Source organism: Lissotriton vulgaris, unplaced genomic scaffold (assembly GCF_964263255.1).
Source record: "Lissotriton vulgaris unplaced genomic scaffold, aLisVul1.2 SCAFFOLD_4168, whole genome shotgun sequence".
NCBI lineage: Eukaryota > Metazoa > Chordata > Amphibia > Caudata > Salamandridae > Lissotriton > Lissotriton vulgaris.
In genome coordinates this window covers 88,490-111,723 of record NW_028253907.1, presented here as the reverse complement: position 1 = coordinate 111,723, position 23,234 = coordinate 88,490, and the positions used below count along the sequence as shown (strand labels likewise).

Genomic DNA, 23,234 nt, shown 5'->3' with positions numbered 1-23,234 from the left:
CTCTATGTCAGAACAATGCATAGAAGTAGTAGATTGAGCAGAATATAGCAATCGTCGGAATGCCTCATAGATCATCTGCTATCGAAAATAATCTAACAAGAGTTAGTAAGAACAAACAACTACTAAACACACCTACTATCTACAACCGGTAGATCTTTCTTCGTAGCACCTTCCTCTAACAACATTCTCAAGCACCTCCTTATTGTGCAAGGAACAAATTGATCCATCCACTAACAGTTGTTAACCCCGATCACAGTTACTCTAGGAGACCTCTCTATTCCCACCCTCAAGTAACACTTCCTACTTCTAACCAGTCGGCCTCATTGTTCAGATATCTTAATCTATGGAGACTTGTGTCAAGCTTCGCTAGTCACAGTAAATTAGATATGATGAGCAATCAGTTAATTAATCCCTATGTAGGCCTCTCCTCTGCTAATATTCCTTCCTAACTTTTATTCCCTTAAACTTTGCCCTGCCCAATCTAGCTTTATCCAACGCAGCGCTGTGAAATATTGTTATTGTGCATTAATATTATGTGTTTTTAGATTTACTACACTATACTTCTGACTTATGGCTCTCACATATTACTGTATGTTTCTCTTTTACGTAATGGCGGTCATCTTAGGTGCGTTTTGTCACTTGCCTAGGTGGTCTAAGAGCTATGCTCTATGTTTGTAAGTCAATGTTTAAATATCGGTTAAAAACAGCACGCTTAGACATCTTGATATTTTGGCAACTGAAAAAGTTAATGGTGCCTTAATAATGCATTAGAAGTTTGATAATAATTTAGGATTTCTGCTTGCTATGCTGCACTACTGACGTTTTGTCTATACAATAAGGTATTTTTATGATTATATAACTGCGACCCTCTTAGGTATATGCAGTTACTTGCCTAAGTGGATCAAGTTATAGTTCTATGTTTGAATATCAATTGCAAAATACATATATGGATGTCTTCAATTTTCCGATAACATCAATTGATGTACTGATACCCCTTTATCTACCTTACCCTCACAAGCCTCTACCTGGCCCTCACCAAATAACACTAATATACTCAAGGGCAATCTGTTATCAGTATCGCAGATTCACTCTGAACCTTCGTAGTTTGCCCAACATCTCACATTGATCATTCATTATCAAACTCAGTACCTCACTTTCATTTAAATAACATACGCACACTGCTCCGTGTGTGCACCATACTATTGAATACTCACTTTATACTTTGACAATGGGCGCGTCCCTCAGCTCCTTGATTCTAGGCTCTTCCTCTAGTGGGCTCCAATACTCGCGTTGAGCCCACTTGGTACCTCCTTAGGTTGTCCAGACATATGATACATCCGTTGACACTACTGTTTCACTACCTACCTCCTTTTCTCAACTTATTCTTTTTCTTCCTTCATATAAAACTCGTTCTCCTTCCTGCCATCTTTTACTTCCACCTCCTACTCTGTACCTCTCTCCTGCACCCCGTAGGCCACCTAATCCCCCCCTTCATCCCCTTCATTCTTCAGCCACAATCTCCTCCCATCTCTCTACCCACCTCCCACCCACTGCTCCCTGCCAGATACTTGGGTCAGCTCTAAATTAATCCACTCCGCCCCATCAAGAATAATCTAAAGATTATCTCTCTTAATGTTAAGGGCTTATACAACCCTGCAAAAATACAGGAAATCCTAGACAACAAACATCAACTCAAGGATGACCTAACACTCAAACGAGATGAAAGTCGCCCTAAAAGAATTTCTCCTACTTTAGAAATCCTGGGTGGGTGACATATCCTGTGCCCCTGCAATGTAAATATTTTGCCTAATTATGGTCATCTCTATCTCCTCTGGCCTCACTATTACCTCATCTGAAGCTGACCTAGAAGGATGATGGCTTATCACTACACTACATAAAAACAATACTGACCTTATACTAGTGCATATCTTTGCTCCCAATAGCGATATCCCAACTTTTTGGACTAACTTTAGCAGAACTCTATCATTTCTGCCTACCCATTGCAGACTCATTATAGGAGGAGATTTCCACCTCTCATAGGACAGCACACTAGATAGAAATTCTCCATGCCTTTTAGACCCAACAAGTCTCACAAACGAATGCTAAACATCTGTAGAGCACACAAACTAAAGGAAGTTTGGGGACTCTTTAACCCTACAGGCAAGCCTACTCATTCTTCTCACATCCCCACAGCTCCTTCTCGCATATCGATTACATATTAGTAGATGATTTACATGTGTCAGCTACCTCAAACCCAATCATTGCATCAATCTTAGTATTCGATCATGCCTGCATTTCCTTACTCTGTGACATCTTTTGTGCCAAGCCTACACCCAAAATACAGAGAATGAATGACCTCCTTTCAGTAGACCCTATATTTGAGGAGTCAAGCAAAAAAGAAATTGAACAATACATAGAACTCAACAAAGACTCGGTCTCTAATCCTCAAATAATGTGGGAAACATTGAAAGCAACAATTCGAGGCCACATGATTAAATTAAGGTCTAAGAAAAGCAAGCAAGATAATAAATCCTTCGACCAACTGGAACACCAAATAAAGTCACTAGAAAAATCCCTTACATTTTCCACAACTAAAACAACTGACCAAACTAAAGTATAAATACAACAGAATCCTAAGCAAAAAGCCCACCTTTTATTTCAAAGAAACAAAGACATCAAAGTTTGCGGTTGAAATAAAGTGGGTAGAATACTAGCTTCTTATCTAAAACAAAACTACGGTAAACCTAGAATAACCTCTATTTCGAACAAAAAATATCCTCCAACAAAAAGAGAGATATTCTAACTACATTTAAGCACTTTTATAGTGAACGTTATGCAAAAAGTAATGACTCTTCATATGAATCCTGCTTAGACTCCCTTAAAGAGATTAATATAAAAAAAGCAGATGAGGACATCAAACTCTCCCTAGAAAGCCCTATTCCGTGACGCAAAATCCTAAACGCAATCAAAAAACACAAACCTAGGAAAGCTCCAGGCCCAGATGGCTTCCTAGCATCCTTCTACCAAATGTAGAAATCCTCTTTAATCGCCCCGTAGAGGACCTTTTCACTGATTTTTCCTCCACCGTCGCTATTAAAGGTACATCAGGAAGGGTAATGATAATAGTCATTACCAAAGAATAGAAAGACCCTTCCAACCTTAAAAACTATTGCCCTACATCCCTAATAAATATAGATTGCAAACTATATGTGAAACTTCTTGCACTAAGACAAACTCGTACTTACCAAAATAATACATCCCTCCCAAGCCGGCTTCATCAAAGGGAGATTTAGTGTAGATAATATCAGACTAATCAGCCATACAATAGAGAAAGCTCAAGACCTTGATCTGCCTGCTTTTGCAATAGCTCTGGACACGGAGAAGGCCTTTGATAAGGTCTCTTTGCATTTCCTCCATGCCACTCTCGCCGCCTTCAACCTAGGTCCTTACTACATCAAAATGATCCTCGCCCTATACAAAGAACCCAGAGCAAGCATCAACAGTAGCCTATCTAATACCGTTGACCTCCAGCAAAGTACCCAACAAGGCTGCCCTTTCTCCCTACTATTATTCCTCTTAACATTGGAACCCCTTCTGATACAAATCAGAGAGGACCCCTCCATTTCAGGCATCCCCATCAAAGCAGGAATGCAGGAAGTGGCAGATTACACCAACAACATTCTCCTATTTACCTCCCAAGCAAATATAACCCCACTGAACATCATGTCCACTATAAACAGCGATGCCCGGGTCTCAGGATATTGTCTCAATAAAGACAAAACTAAGGTGCTCTCTCTCCTCTCCACTCCCCTTCATAGCTTGGGATTGAAAAGGCACTAGCATAACCTCTCTCCCTTATCTCTTTCATTACAACCATGAAAATATTAACAGAACACTCAAAAAGTATTCTCACTAGTACAGCACAAGCTCTCCACAAAATTGATAACAAGCTAGAAAATAAAATCTGATACTCCACTCTAGTCTCATAATGGCACAATGAATACCTGAACCTAGATGAAAAAACAATATTTTTAGAGAACTGGGCACAAAAGCACATACTGCACATAGGTGACCTTGGTTCCCCCCACAGCCCTCTGCCCTTCTTTCAACTCAAACTAAATTTGTCTTAAATGATTTAGACTTCTATCACTTTTTCAAAATTAAAGTAATTATCTCCAGACTCAAAATCCCAGTGAATGCTGACCTTCCTACTACTCTACGTTCATACTCTAAAGGGGGCCCCTTAGCCTCCAAACTCTACTCCCTCCTATCACCCACCACCTCTGCACTAATGAAATCAATACAAAACAAATGGGAATCACTCCTCTATGACACTAACAACTCTACAGTCACTCCGTTGAATTAGCCATACAATTGGGCAAACCTTACCTCAAACAAAATCACACCCGCTTAAGAAAAGAGTAAATATTGGGTGGTGCATATGACCCCCTGGACCCGCGATCAACTATTTAAACTAGGCCTGAATAATTCCAACACAAGCAGGAGTTGCGAGAAACAATCAATAAGCTACTAGATTGCACCTACTCTAAAAACTTTTAGGCTGAAATAGGTAAAACCATATCACAAATTCTGAACTTGACATCGACACCAACTCTAGCCTCTATTTCCCTGGGTATCCTCCCCAGGACATGCACTACAAGCTAAACTAAGAAGGCTGCCTTCTTTGGGATATTCTTGCATCAACTGGTCTCAAAGCCATTCTTTCCAAAGGGGAGAATCTATCCAAACTAAATCCACACAACTGGTGGGAATGGATAAAATTTACCTGGAACACATACCTAAAGACTAACTCAAGTAAAAGAGATCAAATCTGATCACAGTTAGAAATTTTTATTCAGAATACACTTTCCCCAAACTCTGTGACACCCCCACACATATTTCCCCTCACCTGTTACTCCCACTCTCCTCTTGCCTGACCTATCTTTTTTCTATCCTCTCCTTCCTATCCTAAAACATACGATTATCAGGGGTAACCTATTTCTGATTGCCACCTACCAGTCAGTTCCTTGAAATCCTCTGCACAAACACCAATTCAACCCATCATCACAAAATACAATCTACACCTACACACACTCTCTACATTACATGCAGTTCTTCTCACCAAAACTAAAGTATTGTATTGAACTGTCTTTTATATTATTATCCCCATAGCAACTTGTTTTTACTCCTTATATCTTAACTTTACCTGTACTTTAATCATGTAATACCCTAATAACATTGATCGTGAAATAAATAAAATAAACAAGCATTTGCAATGCAATAGGTCTCGCATTATTTAAGTTTGAGCTATTGGCATTGCTAAATAATGCAACACCAATAGCTGAAACATTAATAATGCGAGACCTATTGTATTGCAAATGCTTGTTTTCTGATTGGTACAAATATCCCTACAGAGCCTTCTGCCAAACTAAAGCAAATCTGACAGCTGATGGCGCACAGTGAATTATCTGCCCCGTGTTCCGCTGTAAAGACACATACCTACCTATAATCAGTGCAAAGGTGAAGCGTGAGACTTAACCAACGTCACGCCGCAGCGTCACCGTTTTTATTTTGCCAGGGCCGCGATACTTGTAAATTCCTTAGTTCATCATAACATGTGCAATACATATTATCAGTGAAACTGCACCATCTAGCGGAAAAGATAGAGATTGCAGTTTGGCATTTTTAATTATTTTTTGACATTCTCACTTGTGTGCCTACGAAGGCCTGGTCATTTTAAAGGTTCTTTGGTTCCGGATTACCACATAGGTAGGGCTCTGAGTGGGATGAACAAGCGGGAGGCGGCTCGGGCGCAGCACGTCTTCCGGAGACGTGCGCGTTCACAGAGCTGAATCGGCTCGTGCACAGGCCAGTAGCTGCTCGTGCACAGCTCTATCTCCCTTGCCAGTTAACACGGTGACTATAGAACTCGCTGGCGGGAGCGCGAATGCACAGCTCTATCTCCCTTGCCAGTTAACAGGGTGACTATAGAACTCGCTGGCGGGAGCGCTTCGCGCTCCAACGCCAGCTCGACCTAAAAAAGCTGGACATATGTTAATGGACTCCACTTTAAAATGCAACACGTTTTACAAGCATTTGTTTGAGGTTTTCTTGGTTTTACACTTACCAGCACTCAGTTTGATGACAGGCTGCATTTCAGTGCAATAGCACTGTCAATGAAGAGGTCCCAGAAGTGGCACTGGTGAACTTTCAGTACAAAAGCACTGGAGGGCGGTGATTCTCGGAAGACTTTTTAATAGGCACTTTGGTCATTTGGTTCAATATAACGTTCAATACCTGAAACAGATGTCAGAGTAATAGGTCATGTTCAAGAACACATTTTATTGCAATAAGTACTAAAACCACCATGGCTGGAATACGACATTGATAAGCAATCCTCATTAAGACATACGGGTAAAACTACAAAAATTAAAATGAAGCCAATCCATCAGAGCGGATAAAATTAAAATAAGTAGTTAGTGTTTCAAATTCAATCAACCTCTCTTCTACTTAAGCATAATCCTAAAATAAAACATTATAGGACTTCTTCAGGAATGTAACTACTGGTGCTCTAATGCCATATGCTGTAACTACCAAATAAAGTCCAATTAGAGCAACTAATACATTCATTTAACACTAGCAGCCTGTCCCGACGTTGTCCGGATATGAATTGCTACCGGCCAGTAGTATATTGTTTTGTAGGATTTCGTTTTGATAGCATTTCTTATCTGTGACAGGCCTGTGACACGCTCCGATTCACAGTGCACTGCTGATGCACTTAAGAGTGCGTGTTCAGTAGTGTGTGAACTCGTTTCCCTACCTTATTTTTTCCTTGCAATATTATATAGCGCGAACTCGACAACATTGCATGAGCATAATTTACATTACACAAGAACACATTCATTTGTGGTAGGCACGGGGAGACAAAGCGATTTGCCTGGAATCACAGGATGTTGAGCTGATACCGAGATTCGAACGTAGCTCCCCAGCTCTAAAGTTCGCAACTCTAGAACTTGTGGCGGGAGGTGTGTCTAAAAGTGTATGTCAGTGCTGGCCATCAATGAGAGAGACCTGTGCATTTTTCAAATGGGTGGTTAAAAATATGAGTATGTTGCTGGAGATGTGGGCCGCCGTGCCACCAATGTACTTACCTGGGGAGGGTAAACACCCATTATTCCGCAACTTTCTTTCCGCATACCATCACTCTACATAGTTTCATTACGAAAGTACCAGGACTCCGCAATGCCATTATAACGCATGGCATTACATTTTATATGCTTTTACCACGCATACATTTACAACGAAATTCGTTGTAAATGCATGAATGGTAAAAGCATGTTTTTTTTTAATGTTTGGATAAGGTAAGTATGGGTATAGGGGTATATGTTTAGGGGTACTGAGGTATATGTTTTGGGGTGTTTGGGTATTTTAAGGGTTCAGATATAGTTTTGGGTTATGGGGTACAGGGGTAGTTTTAGGGTTCAGGGGTAGGTTTGGGGTATAGGGGTATTTTTAGGGTTCAGGGGTAGGTTTGGGTTTTGGGGTACAGGGGTATTTTAGGGTTCAGGGGTAGGTTTGGGTTTTGGGGTACAGGGTTATTTTTAGGGTTCAGGGCTAGGCTTGGGTTTTGGGGTACAGGGGTATTTTTAGGGTTCAGAGGTAGGTTTGGATTTTGGGGTACAGGGGTATTAAGGGTTCAGGGCTAGGTTTGGGTTTTGGGGTACAGGGGTATTTTAGGGTTCAGGGGTAGATTTGGGTTTTGGGATACAGGGGTATTTTTAGGGCTCAGGGCTAGGTTTGGGTTTTGGGATACAGGGGTATTTTTAGGGTTTAGGGATATGTTTGGGTTTTGGGGTACAGGGTATATTTATAGGGTTAAGATGGGTTAGTGTTTAAGGGTGTTGGGGTATTTTAAGGAGTAAGGGTGGGTTATGATTATGGGGTGCAGGGGTATTTAAAGGGAGCAGGGTGGGATTAGTTTTTAGGGTGTAAAGGGTAATAAACAAATTATAAATTGAAAAAATTTAATTAATGCAATTTAAAAGAATAAATGTTTTAATTAAATTTAAAAATACAAATATATACAAAAATGAAATGTGAAAACTGGGTATATATGCGGGCATTTGTTTGATGTAAAAAGAAAATTAATTGTGTATCGACATTGCCCATCCGGGGCGAGATTGAAGGACTGTCATATGGGGAGAATATAAAGAGGCTGTAAGCCCATTCAGGGCCTTATTAACTACTATGTGACATTATATTTTTAACATAATATAATGTTCTATTATCGTTAATGATTACTGAACCGATAATTTTCTATTTTTTGCAAAATGAACGCAATTGTAAATTGTCAAGACAGATGCTTATGCATAGTAAAAAAGACTAGGTTAAGATGGCGCCCATGCCTTTGTTGACTAGTCCTCTCTCTATGTCGTACATTGTAATATGATGATGTAAATAAAAATGGCTGCCTCAGATGCGCACTTTTACCATCGAAGAAGGCAAAATGCCGAAACGCGTCTGGTCGCTGTGGGTCTTGAAATAAACTGTGAACCCGCTCCTGAGAGTGCTTTCTCTTTTCTTCTAAATACGAGGCAAGTCAGAGCTTCAATTTACTGCGGGAGACACCGCCCGCGAAAGCACCCGTTCTTTGAGTGCGCGAAGTAGGTGTAAGTCGAGGTAGTATATATATATATATATATATATATATATAAAGCTCCGAAAAATAAGACAGGCACTCGCGGGGAGTTAAAGCCGGGTTGGATTTATTCAGCACAAGAAATCAAACTACAAATATATATATATAAATACACATATATACAAACATATATTTGATGTTTTAATAATGTACTTTTACAATGTATATGACTTTACCACACATGCATTTACGTTATAATGGCATGCGTGATAAAGTCATATGCGTTGTAAAAGTTTTAGAAATGATGTCTTTGCGGAGTAATAGTCCCCCGTTATAAAATTTGCGGAGTGATGGTATGCGGGATGTTTGTTTGTGGAATATCATCACATATTCCTGGGGGAGGGATAGTCCCTTTCTTGCTATTTCCGTGGAGGCGGGCCTTGTGTCCGGATGTGCGTGGCGCGAGGCCTGTGCGCAACAGAAGTGGAAAATCTCCAGTGTGCGCTTCAGGCGTCACCGGAAGTTAAGGCGAGATTACATTTCCTGCACAATGGCCCCTGTTTGCGCTCCTTCCGGCCCTTGGGAATAGCACCATGCCTGACCTCCATAGAGTAAAGTAAAGCAGGTGCACGTCCCTGGGAGCGCGAGGCAAGCACACCCGGAGCTGGAATGTACAGAACCTGGGAAGAAAAAACAATAAAATATTGGGGACAACGCTCGCTCTTTTTTCCGTAATCCCGCGCCCCGCACACGCCCACGCCCCCAGCGGAACGTACCACACGCCCCCAGCGTTTGTCACGCACCCAGCACATGCCCACAGCACAACGCAGACACGCCCTCAAGGGACTACTTTGCTGGCACGGTTCTTTTACATGTATATGGTGGGCGTCTGCATAGCCTATGTCCTTCTGCTGCAACTGCCTTTTCCAACGCTGTATTGGGTGTTGTGATTGGTGCTGACCCACCTCAAAGGTTTGGGCTCTCTCTATTATATTAGTACTAGCAGCCCGCCCCAGCGTTGCCTGGGGCAAAAAGGGGCTGGGGGCAGTACACCCGCTCCCGCCCCGACCCCCTCCCGCACCGACTCCCTCCCGCCCCACTCGCGCCCCCTCCCGCCCTGACTCACTCGCGCCCCCCTCCCGCCCCGACTCACTCGCGCCCCCCTCCCGCCCCGACTCACTCGCGCCCCCCTCCCGCCCGACTCACTCGCGCTCCGAAATTTCCCTTTACTGCTGCCTCCTTCTTGCCTCCCCCTGCATCACACAGTCTCGCACTGAACTTTCCCTTTCCTTACCTGTGCCGCCGCTCCTCACTGCACAGCCACTCGTCACTGCACCGCCGTTCCTCCTTCGTCGTCATCACGCAGGTCGCGTCGCGGTCATCATGCACGTCGCGTCGCGGCCGGCGCTACTTTCAGGGGACTACTTTGTTTTCAAACTTAATTTACTTTTTTTTTTTAATTTATATAGCCTATGTCCATCTACACACCCTGACATTTTCATAGATGTATCGGGTGTGTAGATTGGTGCTGTGGTTCCCGAGTTTACCTGGACAAAAGGTGCAAGTTCTCTCTTTATAATAGTAGTATAGATAGATATAGATATAGATATAGATATACCTTTCAAAGAAACAACTAATAGTCCTAGTAGTATGAATCTAACAAGCTAAGATGTTCAATGTCTAGAACACACAAAATGTACTCCCCACACTTCCTGCATAATTTTGCTCATGACTGCACGAAGACTGACATATTTCCAATGGATAGTCTTATGAACAAGACAACTATCACTAGGGAGTATAACAGCTAAATATTAGAAATGACCCAAACTTTGATCTAATTGCCAGAACACAACCTTTGGCAAAGTTTACAGACTCAATTTTGTCACATAGGCATTTTTAACTGAAGATTTCCTTTATAGCCACTTTCGGATGACAAGGAGAGTCACCAGGTAAGTTGAAAATATACAGCTTTTGACCTTGATAATTCATCTCACAACACTGACTTGACAGTTGCCAGGATCATTTAGCCAGGTGTAGACTACAGACAAAGTTTAACTTTGCTTCATCCATCCGATATAACAATTGTGATAGGGCACACTATTAGTCAGTCTATCGCTTGTGGGGTGCATTTTCTGCACCTAGAAACTTTACTAAAGGAATTTTCATCTCTATTACATTGAGCCACTTTTTACATTTCTCCTGCCACATGTCACAGAAAAGAATTGATTTTGACAGATGTTCCATAAAAATTGTACATCTATAGCTCCGCATAGGTGCATTTTCTCTATAACTGTTCAGTCGCTGGGGTCCACAACAATTTCAGAACTGACTGGCAAAAGAAGTTTTGATAGAGGATGACGAACTACAGGAGTATGCCTCTACATACTTTCACAGGCCTTTGCATATCTGCCTCAAAAAGACTTATCAATATTAGTAAAAATTAAAACAGGGCACATTCCTTTCTATTTGCAATAACGAAAATTAAAACATTGCTTCTTTTACATATTTCGCCCTAAGTGGCAAGGGTATGCCCAGACGTGGGACCTATGCTCACTACACCACTGGATTCAAGCTAGCCTGGCTGATGAAGGGTGATGCCCTGAAACCGGTCCCAGGATGTGTGTTTCCGGTCCAGGGAGGACCAGGCTTAGCAGTTCGGGTTGGACTGTTCCCACAAGGAACAGGATCAAGACTGATTTGCATATGGCTAGGTCCAAACTGGGGTGGTGTGATGGATTTAACCCAGATCCTTGTGACAGCAGGGGGTGAATGTTTGTATTGTCCACCATTCCCTCCATCAATTGTTTCTTTTGCAGAAAATTAAAACAGGGCACATTTAAAAACAGATAAAAGTTATATCAGTCCAAATGCATTTCTAAGGTTTTATACGGTAGTGAAGTTGGGGGTATGCCTCGGTGCACAAGTTACAGCTGGCCCAAAATACATTTCCGAGACTAATTTTGAAGGTCCCCCAGAGCACCCCCTCGTTCACCGTACATGAAGAACTATTATAAGCGATCTGGTGGCAGTGAAGCCTCTGCTGTGCTGGGTGACAATTTTGTCCATGACGCTTAATTAAATCGTCTAATTATTTCTGATTGATTGTCAATAGATCATGCTCTTAAAATCCCTTGGTTACAATATGTACAGAAGTCTTTCTCCGCCTTAGGCAGAGCAGACATCTTCCACAAATGCGACTCAGTGAGGACCCAAGAGCTCAACATAGTAAAGGACCTGTTTTTCAAGCATGCGAGGGGGCATACTTTACTGAAATCAGTATAGGGTATGGAGAAGTAGGTTTCGACCCATACCAGCGCAAGTGACAGGTTCCTGGTGACCCGATTTAAGTTTAGTCAGCTTCAACATCTCTGGGCTGCACCGACTGGTTTAATTTAGAGAGGGTCCTGCGGCTGCGACTCTAGATCTCCACAGGATACCCTACATTTTGTATTCTTATGTAAATATTTTAGCTACCCCAGGAGGCAGTTTCTACGGCCCCTTTTAAAATCTATGAAATTCAGGAAAGCCTGAGTGGCGCTCAAGTATTTGCAACTTTTGCCCAATGAACACACCCCTTTTGCAGTCGCAAATTTCTTGTGGGCCGCATTTAGGTCAAGACAATCAAGACCCGATTGATCATTGATTGGATTTTATCCCTCCTCATTTTATTTTAATTAAATGTAATCAGGTCTTTCTTTTTATTTATTTAAACCACTAACGGATTTGTAATGAATGTATTTTATTGCATTATCTTATCTTTTATGGCTGTGTTTGCATCTGGATAAAGATGTATTATTATTATTACTGCATGGGTGGTGAAAGGCTTCAACCAACCAGATTTCAAGTGTGGTGCTATGCAGAGAAACAATGTGTGTGGGAGATTAGAACTTCCATTGCAAACCTGTGGAAATGCATAGACATTAAAGGCCTACATGTTGCATTGTGTCATGAAGAAATCACATATGCATGAAGCAGATATATTGTTTGGGGAAAGCAGATTTGTGCAGTACTTCACAGCGAACATTTTAACCAATTTTGTTTCAGAAAGGCATGGCTGCTGCGTTATGCAGTGCTATACAGTAAATGTGCAAAGCGCCTTAATTCCCTATTTCAATATCTTAGAAACAGAACTACTGTATGTTAAAGTGCACAAACAATTTCAGGAAGAGATAAATGAATTTAGAGAGGGGAAAACATATTTTTATTTTCTATCAATGCATCAATCTTCTATACAAGGAAGACTCTATTGGATCAAGAATAAAATCATTCTCTAGTATACCATTCCTAAAATGAGAAAATGTCTAGTGTTTAGACTTTGGTTTGCTTCCTGCCCGACATGGTAAACAATGATTCAAATGGTCCATGTGATTGGATTTATTGGAAGCTGTTGTTAAGGAATAGAAGGAGAAAATTGTAAACGTCAAAGGAAATTTTCCATTCTAAAATTACATTTGGGGGCTGAAGGTCGCATAAAAATCATACACGTGCCTCGTCTTCCAGATACTAATGTGGGTCTTTATCTTTACAAGTACGTTATTCAACAAATCCAAGAGCAGTTCAGGAAGAAAACTAACATTATTAGCACCCCATAATTTTTTTCTAGACCACAAAAATAGGGTTGGGTCATCAAGAAGCATGTTGCAACGCTTAGGCAATTGCCTTCATTTTTTGAATTTGAAAATATAGCATATAAACAAGTTTTAAGAGATCAGATTCTAGCTAAAATGGTGCAGGTAAAACACTAGGAAGGAATTGATATATGAGAAAACCATCTCAAAGAACAAGGAAAACATGGACAAAAGAAATGACTTTGGGTTTAAGCAGAAGAATACACTGTGTTATTGCTGTCACAGTCAATCCCACCTGGCCAGTCATAGAGTTGTCCACCAATGACAAATCTTGTGTGGTTGTGGAGAGCATTTTGGTATGGTTTGCATGGAAGAGAAAGAAATTGTGTCAATTGTCAAAATGTTACTGATTAAGAAGCCTCAACTTTTGATTTGGTGTTAAGTGTGGGAGGTATAGTAAGAATGGAAAGAGGCTCCCAAACGGTGATAAAGAGATTGTTGGACACAAAGTTGATGTGATGGTAGATTATGGGGTATGAAATACCATTATAGAAGAAATGTTGATGATGCGAGTATGGGGATAAAGAAATCTGTATTCAAATAGATATCTGCCTTGGTATTTATACTGGTCAAAGATTAGACCTTATTGGATTTTTGGGCTGATGTTTTCTTTAAAGGCAGAAGATTAAAAGGGAAAGTCTATTTTGTATAGAAATGTGAGGCTCTATTACGGTGACCTCATCAAAAAGAGATGGTATTAAATTTAGCTGCAACCAGAAAGTCTCCCATATATGGTAAAAGTGATGACATTTCAGAAGCCAAGTGGACTGATAGTAACATTAGTGACTTGAAAGTCAAATTAACAAATGTTTTAAGCAGAACTTTAGGCAATATATTCAGAATCAAGCATATTATTTTAACCAAGATTTTTTGCCTGTGAGACACCGATCAAAACATGTACATTTAATGTTGAGGGACAAATTTAAGGAACTGTTTGAAGATTTATGGAGGAAAGAAAGTGAAGTATTTCAGATGTGGTTTATAATTGTGTTCACTACTTCAATAACCCGGTAGAGAATAACGGGCAGACATGGATCAAGAGGAGAACTAGATTTACAAGAAAGAATAGCTTGCTGCGACTGCAACAATGAGATCGACTGAAAAGCTGCTAGGGAGTAGTACGCGGATAAAACAGTATGTTCCACTCCTTGTGCCCGAATCAATTCAAGGAGACTGACCTCAAAGTCCTTTTGAATCATTAGAATTTTTTCTTCAAAAAAATTAGACAGCCTGTCACAGGGGGATTATGAAGGAAGAATTTCTATTGACAAGGCTTTAGGTTGTAAAGACTTTGAGAACTGAAAGATTTTCTTAGGATTAAAGTTAGCAAGCTCCATTTGGGTAGTAAAATAAGACTTTTTTACCTCCCTTATTTATTTATTAATTTGTGATATAATTTCAGGACAGTTCTAAAACTGCTTAAGTCCTCAGAGTTATAGGCCATACGCCATTTCTGTTCTAGTTGCTTACAACAAAGCTTTTCTTCACATAACAAAGTGTAGTAATCTAGTTTCCATCTTCTATGTCTATGTTTTATCAGAACATCTCCTTGTCATCTCCATTCCTATGGATACAGAATGTTGAGCTTTGAATACTGTCCTAGGATTCCTGTTTGTCAGTTCCTGGGAGCTCTTGTGACTAATGGCTAATAAATAACATCTGTCTCATCATTTGTGGTTGTGTGGGCTCACTTCAAATTGGCGACGAGGTCTGGCCATTAGTCACTCAACCTACGTGTGTTCACGCTTTTCATCTGTCTTTGGAGTCGAATTGGAAGAAAAATTGAGTAATATTCAACTCCTACGCTGATGGGATCAAGGATCTCAGCGTGTATCAAAAGCTTTGGTTAATTCCTACGCTAATGGGATCAAGGATCTTAGCGTCTATCAAAAACTGTCTTCAGCAATATCACTACGACCGTGATATGTTTTAATACAGTCAAGACTTTGATGTTTGTAGCTTCGATTCACCTTCACTTATTTGGAAAAGATTCAAACTATCATCATTTGAATGCAATACCTGGAAATGACAAAATAAACTGTGAGTAAACCTCATTTCCTTCTTTTTAAAGGAAAACCCTCGCAGTTTGTTTTAATAGCATCTGGCAGTAAAAGGCATGTTGGTACTATTACTTGGAAAATTATTTGTGAGACTTGAGATAATATTTTCCTTGTTTTAAAAATACATTTATCTGCTTCACACTGAAAGCGCAAGATTTACATTGTGCTTTTACCGTATTTTCACTGATTAGTCACTTACTCGTCCTTTTGCTGCCCAACGGTTTTTTTGCATAGCGGAGATCTGTTCATGCCTCTGTTCTTCGTCAAATGGTGACGTCGTAGAACTTTCAGCACTGACTGAACAATGTCGAGGGAACAGAACATGTAAGACGTAATCAGCCTGACTGAACAACGTCGAGGCAACAGAACACGTAACAGGTAATTAGTTAACGTCACACGCTTTCTTCCATTGCTTAGTTGCAGTCTGAACAACGTCGAGGGAACAAAACACGAAGCACGTAACTTGTCAATGTCAAAGTCACACGCTTTCTTTCGTTGCACCGTTTGTCACCTTATCAACATGCTACTCTTCCTGCTCCTCACGGGCCAAATTTCAACCGGCACTACTGCGAATCTGTTTGGAAGAGTAACGAGTCTACTCCATCTATGTGGTAAAATGTAATCTTAATTAACCAGTAAAATATTATCTGGTTGATGGCGTGGCATCTACTGGAACTTTGAACTCAGCAACAAAGCAATTTAAGACAAGATTGAATTTAATTATTTCTTTGGTAACAGTGCCATCTAATGGTTTAGCGGCACATTGTCATTTCTGCTGGGAAAATGTAATTTCGTATTCTTGACTTGCTATGCTGTAGTTTATGTTTATACCTTATAACTGTGGTACAAGTGATAAAATTATACTTACATTTATATAATTTATTTTATCATTATACTGTTTTATAACAGTTAGTTTTAAACTGCTACATATTTGCAAATTAATATTTACTTGGAAATATGCAGAATGTACAAGCCCCTCCTCCATTTTTACAGCTCCCAGGTGATCCTCCTGTCAAATGGAAGGTATGGTTTAGAGCCTTTGAAAAATATTTAGGGGCAATTGGTGGCAGCAGATTTAGTGCGCAAAGAAAATGTTTTATTCTGGAACATAATCTTGGTTTCGAAGGACAAGCTGTATTAGAACATTTACCTGCAACGCAATTAGGTGAGAATGGGGAGGAATTAGATGAGTTTGAGAAGACAGTTAGGAGTTTACAGAAACAATTTGATGTTGAAAGTAGTTTGGTTGTCCTAAGACATACGTTTTTTACTAGAAAACAAGAGGAAAGTGAAAGCATTATAGCTTATGTTGCAGCTTTAAGAATTTTAGCGTCAGAGTGTGAATTTGAACAATTTACTGAACAGTTAATAAGGGATCAGATTGTTGTTCATACTAATTGTGGGAAAGTCCAAGAGAAGTTATTAACACTTAAAAATCCATCATTGGATGAGACCATATCTATTGTGAAAAGCATTGAACTTTCACAGAAAGCTAAAAAAGAGTTGAAACCAGAAAGAGATTCTTCTGATAATGTTGTAAAAGAGTCAGTAAATCAGAAAAGCACAAAAACTCAAGCAAAGGTGCCTTATAAAGTAGAATATAAAGGTAATACTGACTCAAAAGGTACTAAATTGTTTCAAAGCAAAATCAAACAAAAGAATGTCTGTACAAAGTGTGGGTTTGCTGAACATTTTCCTAATGCAAAAATGTGCCCTGCTGAGAATGCGTCTTGCCATAAGTGTGGTAAACAAGGGCATTTTGCAAAAGTTTGTATTTGAAAGAACACTGTGAATACAGTCTATAGAAAAACATCACAAGATGATGAAAGTGATGGGGAAGTGGTGAGCTCATTATCAGATTTGGTGGTAGTTGTGAAGGATGAAACGGAAGATTGTGTAGATCCTATTGTTGAAGTTTTGGTAGACAATAAACCTCTTGATCTGTTGGTTGATTCAGGGGCACGTATAACCATGATAACTGATGAGTTATTTGAAACGACATGGAAGGAAAGGTCACTTTACCCACCTGACAGGAGACCACTCTCTTATGAGGGTAGGCAAATAGAATGGTCAGGATTCTTTGAAGCTACGTTAGTTTTTAGACAAAGAACTATTGAAGGTAAAGTCTATGTAGCTAAAAAAGGACTCAATATTCTTGGTTGGTACCATCAAGGATTATTCAAAATGCAACTTAGACCTGGCACGAAAGATCAAGTTTCTGTGGTTGAAGATGGTGAGTTAGAGGATACTTGTAGTTCATGGTTTGATAGGTTCCCAAAGGTATTTGGGGATGGTTAAGGATGCATTTCAGCTTTTAAACACAGGTTAAAAGAAGGTGCAATCCCTATCTAACATAAGTTACGGACAGTACCTCATAGTGTCAGGGATGATTTGGCCAATGAGCTCAGGAAGATGTGTGATTCTGGAGCTATTGAACCCATTGAGTCTTCTCTTTGGTTATCTCCCTTGGTTGTCAGACGCAAACCCAATTGTAGTTTGAGAGTCTGTATTGATCTTGGCAGTGTCAATAGTGAAATTTGGATAGATTCCCATCCTTTGCCTCGCATTGACTACATTCTTTCCAAGTTTGCGGGGTCTAGATATTTTTCAAAAATTGATTTACCTTCGGCTTATCACCAAGTGCAATTAGATCCCTCTTGTAAACACATCACAGCTTTTGTATCTCCTATTGGAACATTTCAATTTAGGAGAATGCCATTTGGCCTAGCTAGTGCAGCTTCAGTTTTTCAACGAGTTATGGAGAAGGTTTTGCAAGGTGTTATGGAAACTGTTGTTTACCAGGATGACATCTTAGTAGCTGGGAAAACTAAAATTCAACATGATTCTAATGTGTCTAAAGTGTTGGAAAGGCTAGAGCAGAATGGCATTGTGGCAAATAAGCTTAAATGCATGTTTGGTGTGCAATCAATTGAATATTTAGGACATCAGATTTCAGGAGCAGGTATAGTACCAAGGGAGGGTTTGATACAAGCAATTGTAGATGCTCCTAGTCCGACTACAAAAGAGATGGTTTCCTCTTTTCTGGGAATGTGCGAGTTTTATTCAAAATTTATTCCCAGCTTCTCTACGAAGACTGCACATATGAGAGACTTGCTAAAAAAAAGGGCAATTTTCAATTGGGATGACATCTGTGAAAGGGAGTTCAAGAATTTAAAAAAAGAATTAGGATCATGTAACATTTTAACACCATTTGATCCTAATATAAAATGTACTGTGTCAGTCGATGCGAGTTTGTATGGCTTAGGTGGTATGATTTCACAAGTGAAAGATGGGAAGGAACCTACTGTTGGCTTTGCGTCACGGGCTTTGAGACCTAGTGAAAAGAACTATTCAGTAATCGAGCGTGAACTCTTGGCTTGTTGTTGGGCAATTGAAAGGTTTAAATGTTTTTTGTGGGGTAGGAATTTCAATCTTCTTACTGATCACAAACCGTTGATTCCAATTCTGCTAGGAAAGGTTGTAAAAGATCATACACCGCGTATAGCAAGACTTAGTAGCAAACTTTTACAGTATAGCTTTCAAGTTGCGCATATACCAGGTGGAAAGAATACTCGTGCAGATTTCTTGTCAAGATTCCCTGTACCTATGTCTAAAAATGATTTCAAAGAAGACATAGATGAAGATTGCTTGATTGCTGCTGCAGATGCGTGTTTAGTTAGTTGTTTCTCTGAAAATGAATGGTTTGCTGCTATGGAGCAAGACATTGTTTTGAAGAGAGTCAAACATTACATTATCACTGGTTGGCCTAAAGAAAATTTACTTGAAAAAGAATTTCATCCTTTTGCAAAAGTTGACGATGAGTTAACTCTTGAAGGAGGCGGTATGATTATTTTGGGGGTTGAGAAATTTGTATCTCCCAAGAAATTAAGGTCTGCTATAATTAACTTCGGACATGATGGACATTTGGGGCAAACTAACACAAAGAAAAGAATTCGTAATTTTTACTGGTGGCCCTCTATGGACCAACAGATCACTTCTATTGTAGAGGATTGTTTTATCTGCAATTCAAGTGATAAAGTAGTTAAGATTGTTTCTCCTCCGATTCAACAGGTGGTGTTGCCTGATGGTCCATGGTTGAAATTGGCGATGGATTTTGTGGGTCCATTCAACATATTACCTAAAAAGTGTAAATTTGCATTGGTTGTGGCCGACTATTTTAGCAAATGGTGGGAGGTCCATTTCATGTCTGATCCTAATTCTAATGAGGTTATCAAATTCTTTCAAAGTCTATTTGCTAGGGAGGGGTTTCCGAAAGAGATCGTTTCGGATAATGGAGTTCAGTTTACCTCAAAGGAAATGTCTGTCTTTTTGTCTCAATCGGGTATTGTTCACAAGAGGGTGGCTCTGTATCATCCACAAGCAAATGGTTTTATTGACAGGAATAACCGTATTTTGGTGGAGTGTATACAATGGGCAGTCTCTTCTGATTTTAATATTAAGGAGGCTGTGCAAAGTATGTTATGGGCACATAGAACAACTCCGAATGCAACCACTGGTTCAAGTCCGTTCAAACTTTTAAGAGGAAGAGAGGCTTTATTCCATCTGTGTCCAGCTTGGATGAGAGAATGGGGTTCATCTTTACAGAATAAGTCAACTCAGGAGAATTTCTTGACAAATAGTCAATCTCATACTGATGTTAATGTAAATAAGCATCAAGGAGGACAAGTTGTTAAAAGTCATCAGAAAACAATCATTCAGAAGGACTTTGTGTCTAACATAAAGGTTGGTGACAGGGTTAAGATCAAATCACCACATAATGTTCCTAAAGGTTTATCTAAATTTGGTTCACCAGTTCAAGTTGATGCTGTTACAAAATTTGCAGTGAGAGTTAATGGCAAAAACTGGTGGAATCTTGCTCGTGTCTATAAATTGCCCAAGAAGGTTGTTTCTCAGCTGGGATGTGCTACCAGAGGGAAAAATACAGAAGTTGAAATTGCTGGTAAAAATGATTCTAAGTTGGTTTATGTTCCTCCTAGGAGGAGCAGTAGGATTAGGACTTGTAGTTTTGGAATGCTATGTAGTTTTTGAATGTATTTTGTAAATGCAAACGCTATATAGTTTTTGGATGTAATTAGTTTTTATTGAAACTTTAAAATGCATATGCTATATGATTCTTTTTCTTTTCTTTATAATGTTTTATTCTGCTCATCTTCTCTATCTTATTTCTGTAGTTTCTTCTTTTTAGGTTTTTTATTCATCCTTAAATTTTTAGGTTTTGATTTGTGTGAAAGAAGGGAAATATTGTAGTAATCTAGTTTCCATCTTCTATGTCTATGTTTTATCAGAACATATCCTTGTCATCTCCATTCCTATGGATACAGAATGTTGAGCTTTGAATACTGTCCTAGGATTCCTGTTTGTCAGTTCCTGGGAGCTCTTGTGACTAATGGCTAATAAATAACATCTGTCTCATCATTTGTGGTTGTGTGGGCTCACTTCACAAAGGCATAAACCAAGGTGCACAAGGAGTAGAAGTTTGTCAAGGCATACTAAGGGAGCTAAATCATCTACAGCATCCAAGATCCAACAATTGACTGAGTCTAAATTATTGGGGAACACTTCCATAAGTGAAGGGGGGGCATAGCCAAACGGTTTGCCAGTTCAAAGCCTGATATATTTCCCCACTTGCTGGTACTCAATGAAGCGGAGTCTGATTGTCGGTTTGATTAACCAGAAGCCACAAATCTGCTATTAAGTTAAATGGAGCAAACCAATGGTATGAGCAATCCTGGACTTTAAGTTTTCCCAAAACATGTGATGGAGAGTTGGTACAGATCCAACATTAGCATCTAAAGTGTGGCTGGCTGAGTGAGTGGGACCCACTACTAGTAGAGAAAGACCAAAAACTGTTAGAACAGTCTACTGTTGGTAACCCCTCTTGTATCATTTGTGTCTCAAAGGTTACTGGGTGAGATATGGAAACCCTGAAGAAACACCAGGGAGACAGCAGTAGCAGTCAATCAGAGAAGGCACGAATCACCAATACTAGAATCTTCACAGTGGAGGAGAGTCATCAGCAGAAAAAAGGCCTTCAGCAATATGGTAAGTAACACTGCTTTTTTGAAACCAACTACAGGCACAAGAGACTCTCAGAAGTAGCTTTTACACTACTTCACCCCAGAATCTCACCCATGACTAGCAGAGACTTTCGGAGGCACTAGATTGTGTCCCCCATGTCGACCGCCTCCTTCCCCTTACTTCATGTTTTGGTGGCACCGCGTGCTCTGTGCAGGGTCATGTGGTAGCAGCTGCGACAGTAGCTGTCCCCATTTAGAAGTTGCAGTGTACTGGAGTGAATAAATAAAACATGCATTTACATTTTGAATATTCTTGATTATAATGATAACCCTTGCTATGCAAATAACAGGGTACAAAAGCAATGATTGACGGCAAAGGGAAATGTGTTTGTAGTCTGCGAACTACGTGCAAAATATGACATATTTTATTGGACTGTCAGAAGGTGTTGGATATAGGGAAAGTGTTTTTATGCCCAATCTTTAAAACATATGGTATTAAAAATAGGGTACAAGCAGTAGATCTTCTAACTTAACTGATCAATTCAGAATATAGCTTGCGCAAAGGGGAAGTTCATTCAAAAAGTTTAAAAAAATTCTTAAATGTGAATAGAACTGAAATACTTAAAAAAATATTAACAGATATATAGTACGTTATACGGAATGCTGGAAAGTCTAATGAATTTTAAATGTATGAATTTTATGATAGATTTTATTTAAGATAAGCGATTTTAAGAGTCTGTATTTATTGAGACTTTAAATGTTTAAGGACTAACTAGTCCAAATAAACTTCTATTTTGACTGACTGACAGATAACTTGCTTTCCTATGGTTAATAATGTTAGGTGTTTCCATTTTGATTCTCGTGCTAACTTAACTTGGCTCTAGGCCTTAGCCAAATGCTGCACATTTTGAGACTGTCAGTATGCTAGTTGTTCATGTCTTTGCAGGTACATTACCAAGTCCCTTGTTAGCTACAGAAAGCCCAATATTCTGTTCTAGATTGATAGAAAGTTTTGGAGATGAAAATCTGGCAGCAAGGATGGAGAAAAGATGATTACAGAAGACTCCTGCACCCGTCGTACCAGGAGGATGCAGCACTTAAGGAGGAGCAAATGTGTACCTAATTATGCTGGGATAGGAATTTAGGGAAGTTACCAGCTCCCGACAGATGATGCAATGGGATTGGTTTGGAACTGCGGGAGAGAGATATAGCTGTTCTGGAACTTTCGATTGTGCTTTTAATGACTGTTCTACAGCAGTTAGATTCCAGACCCATTTCTGAATGAGAAGAGAGCAGATCTCTCCACTTTTGTGATTTCCCAGAGTGTGAGGCTGTATGCTAAACACTCTTTCTGAACTTCTCCTGAGGTTCACATGATGCTGACACCTTCTTCATTTCCCCTTTAGAATTCCTCTTCACGCTTTCCTTTCTCAATTTAGCTAGAATTTGTTTCTTTATGGAACATTGCCTCTGGATAATCTGCCTTCCTTACGTACTGATTATTTGCATTCTGCACTTTATAATATCTCGATTTAGAGCACATGAGCATCTTAACCTTTTCCCTGTTTTTCCTATTTATTAACCTTTGAAGAGTGTAATGAACTAATATTCTGAAAAGAAACCTATATGGTTGACTACCATCCTCTCTGTCGTTATTAGAGGCTTGTATTGGTTTACTGAAATGACATTGGCTTCTGAATGCTAATTCTCCCTCAACTCTTCAAATCAACTACCAAAGGTCCATATGACCAGTAGGGGAGTCTGTTCAATGACTACACCAAGAGCTTGTCCATCTACCCTCGCCGACCCAGAAGATCTGCCGGTCCAGCCTCGGCTGAGCCGTTTCTATGTCCCAAATTTCGAGGACTTT

At 39.8% G+C, this 23,234-nt stretch overlaps 1 protein-coding gene across 3 annotated transcripts in view; it reads right to left on the bottom strand.

Annotated features, from left to right (window-relative positions):
* MTHFSD (methenyltetrahydrofolate synthetase domain containing) overlaps positions 1–23,234 on the bottom strand; it is a 142,327-nt gene that overhangs the window by 66,107 nt on the left and 52,986 nt on the right. For 2 of the 3 annotated variants that reach the window (XM_086951515.1, XM_086951514.1), the window contains exon 2: positions 6,128–6,297. In XM_086951515.1, coding sequence (XP_086807641.1) covers positions 6,128–6,155 — 28 coding nt within the window. In that variant the 5' untranslated portion in view covers positions 6,156–6,297. Of the gene's footprint in view, positions 1–6,127; positions 6,298–23,234 lie in introns of those variants that run through there. The other variant, XM_086951516.1, reaches the window with a different exon arrangement.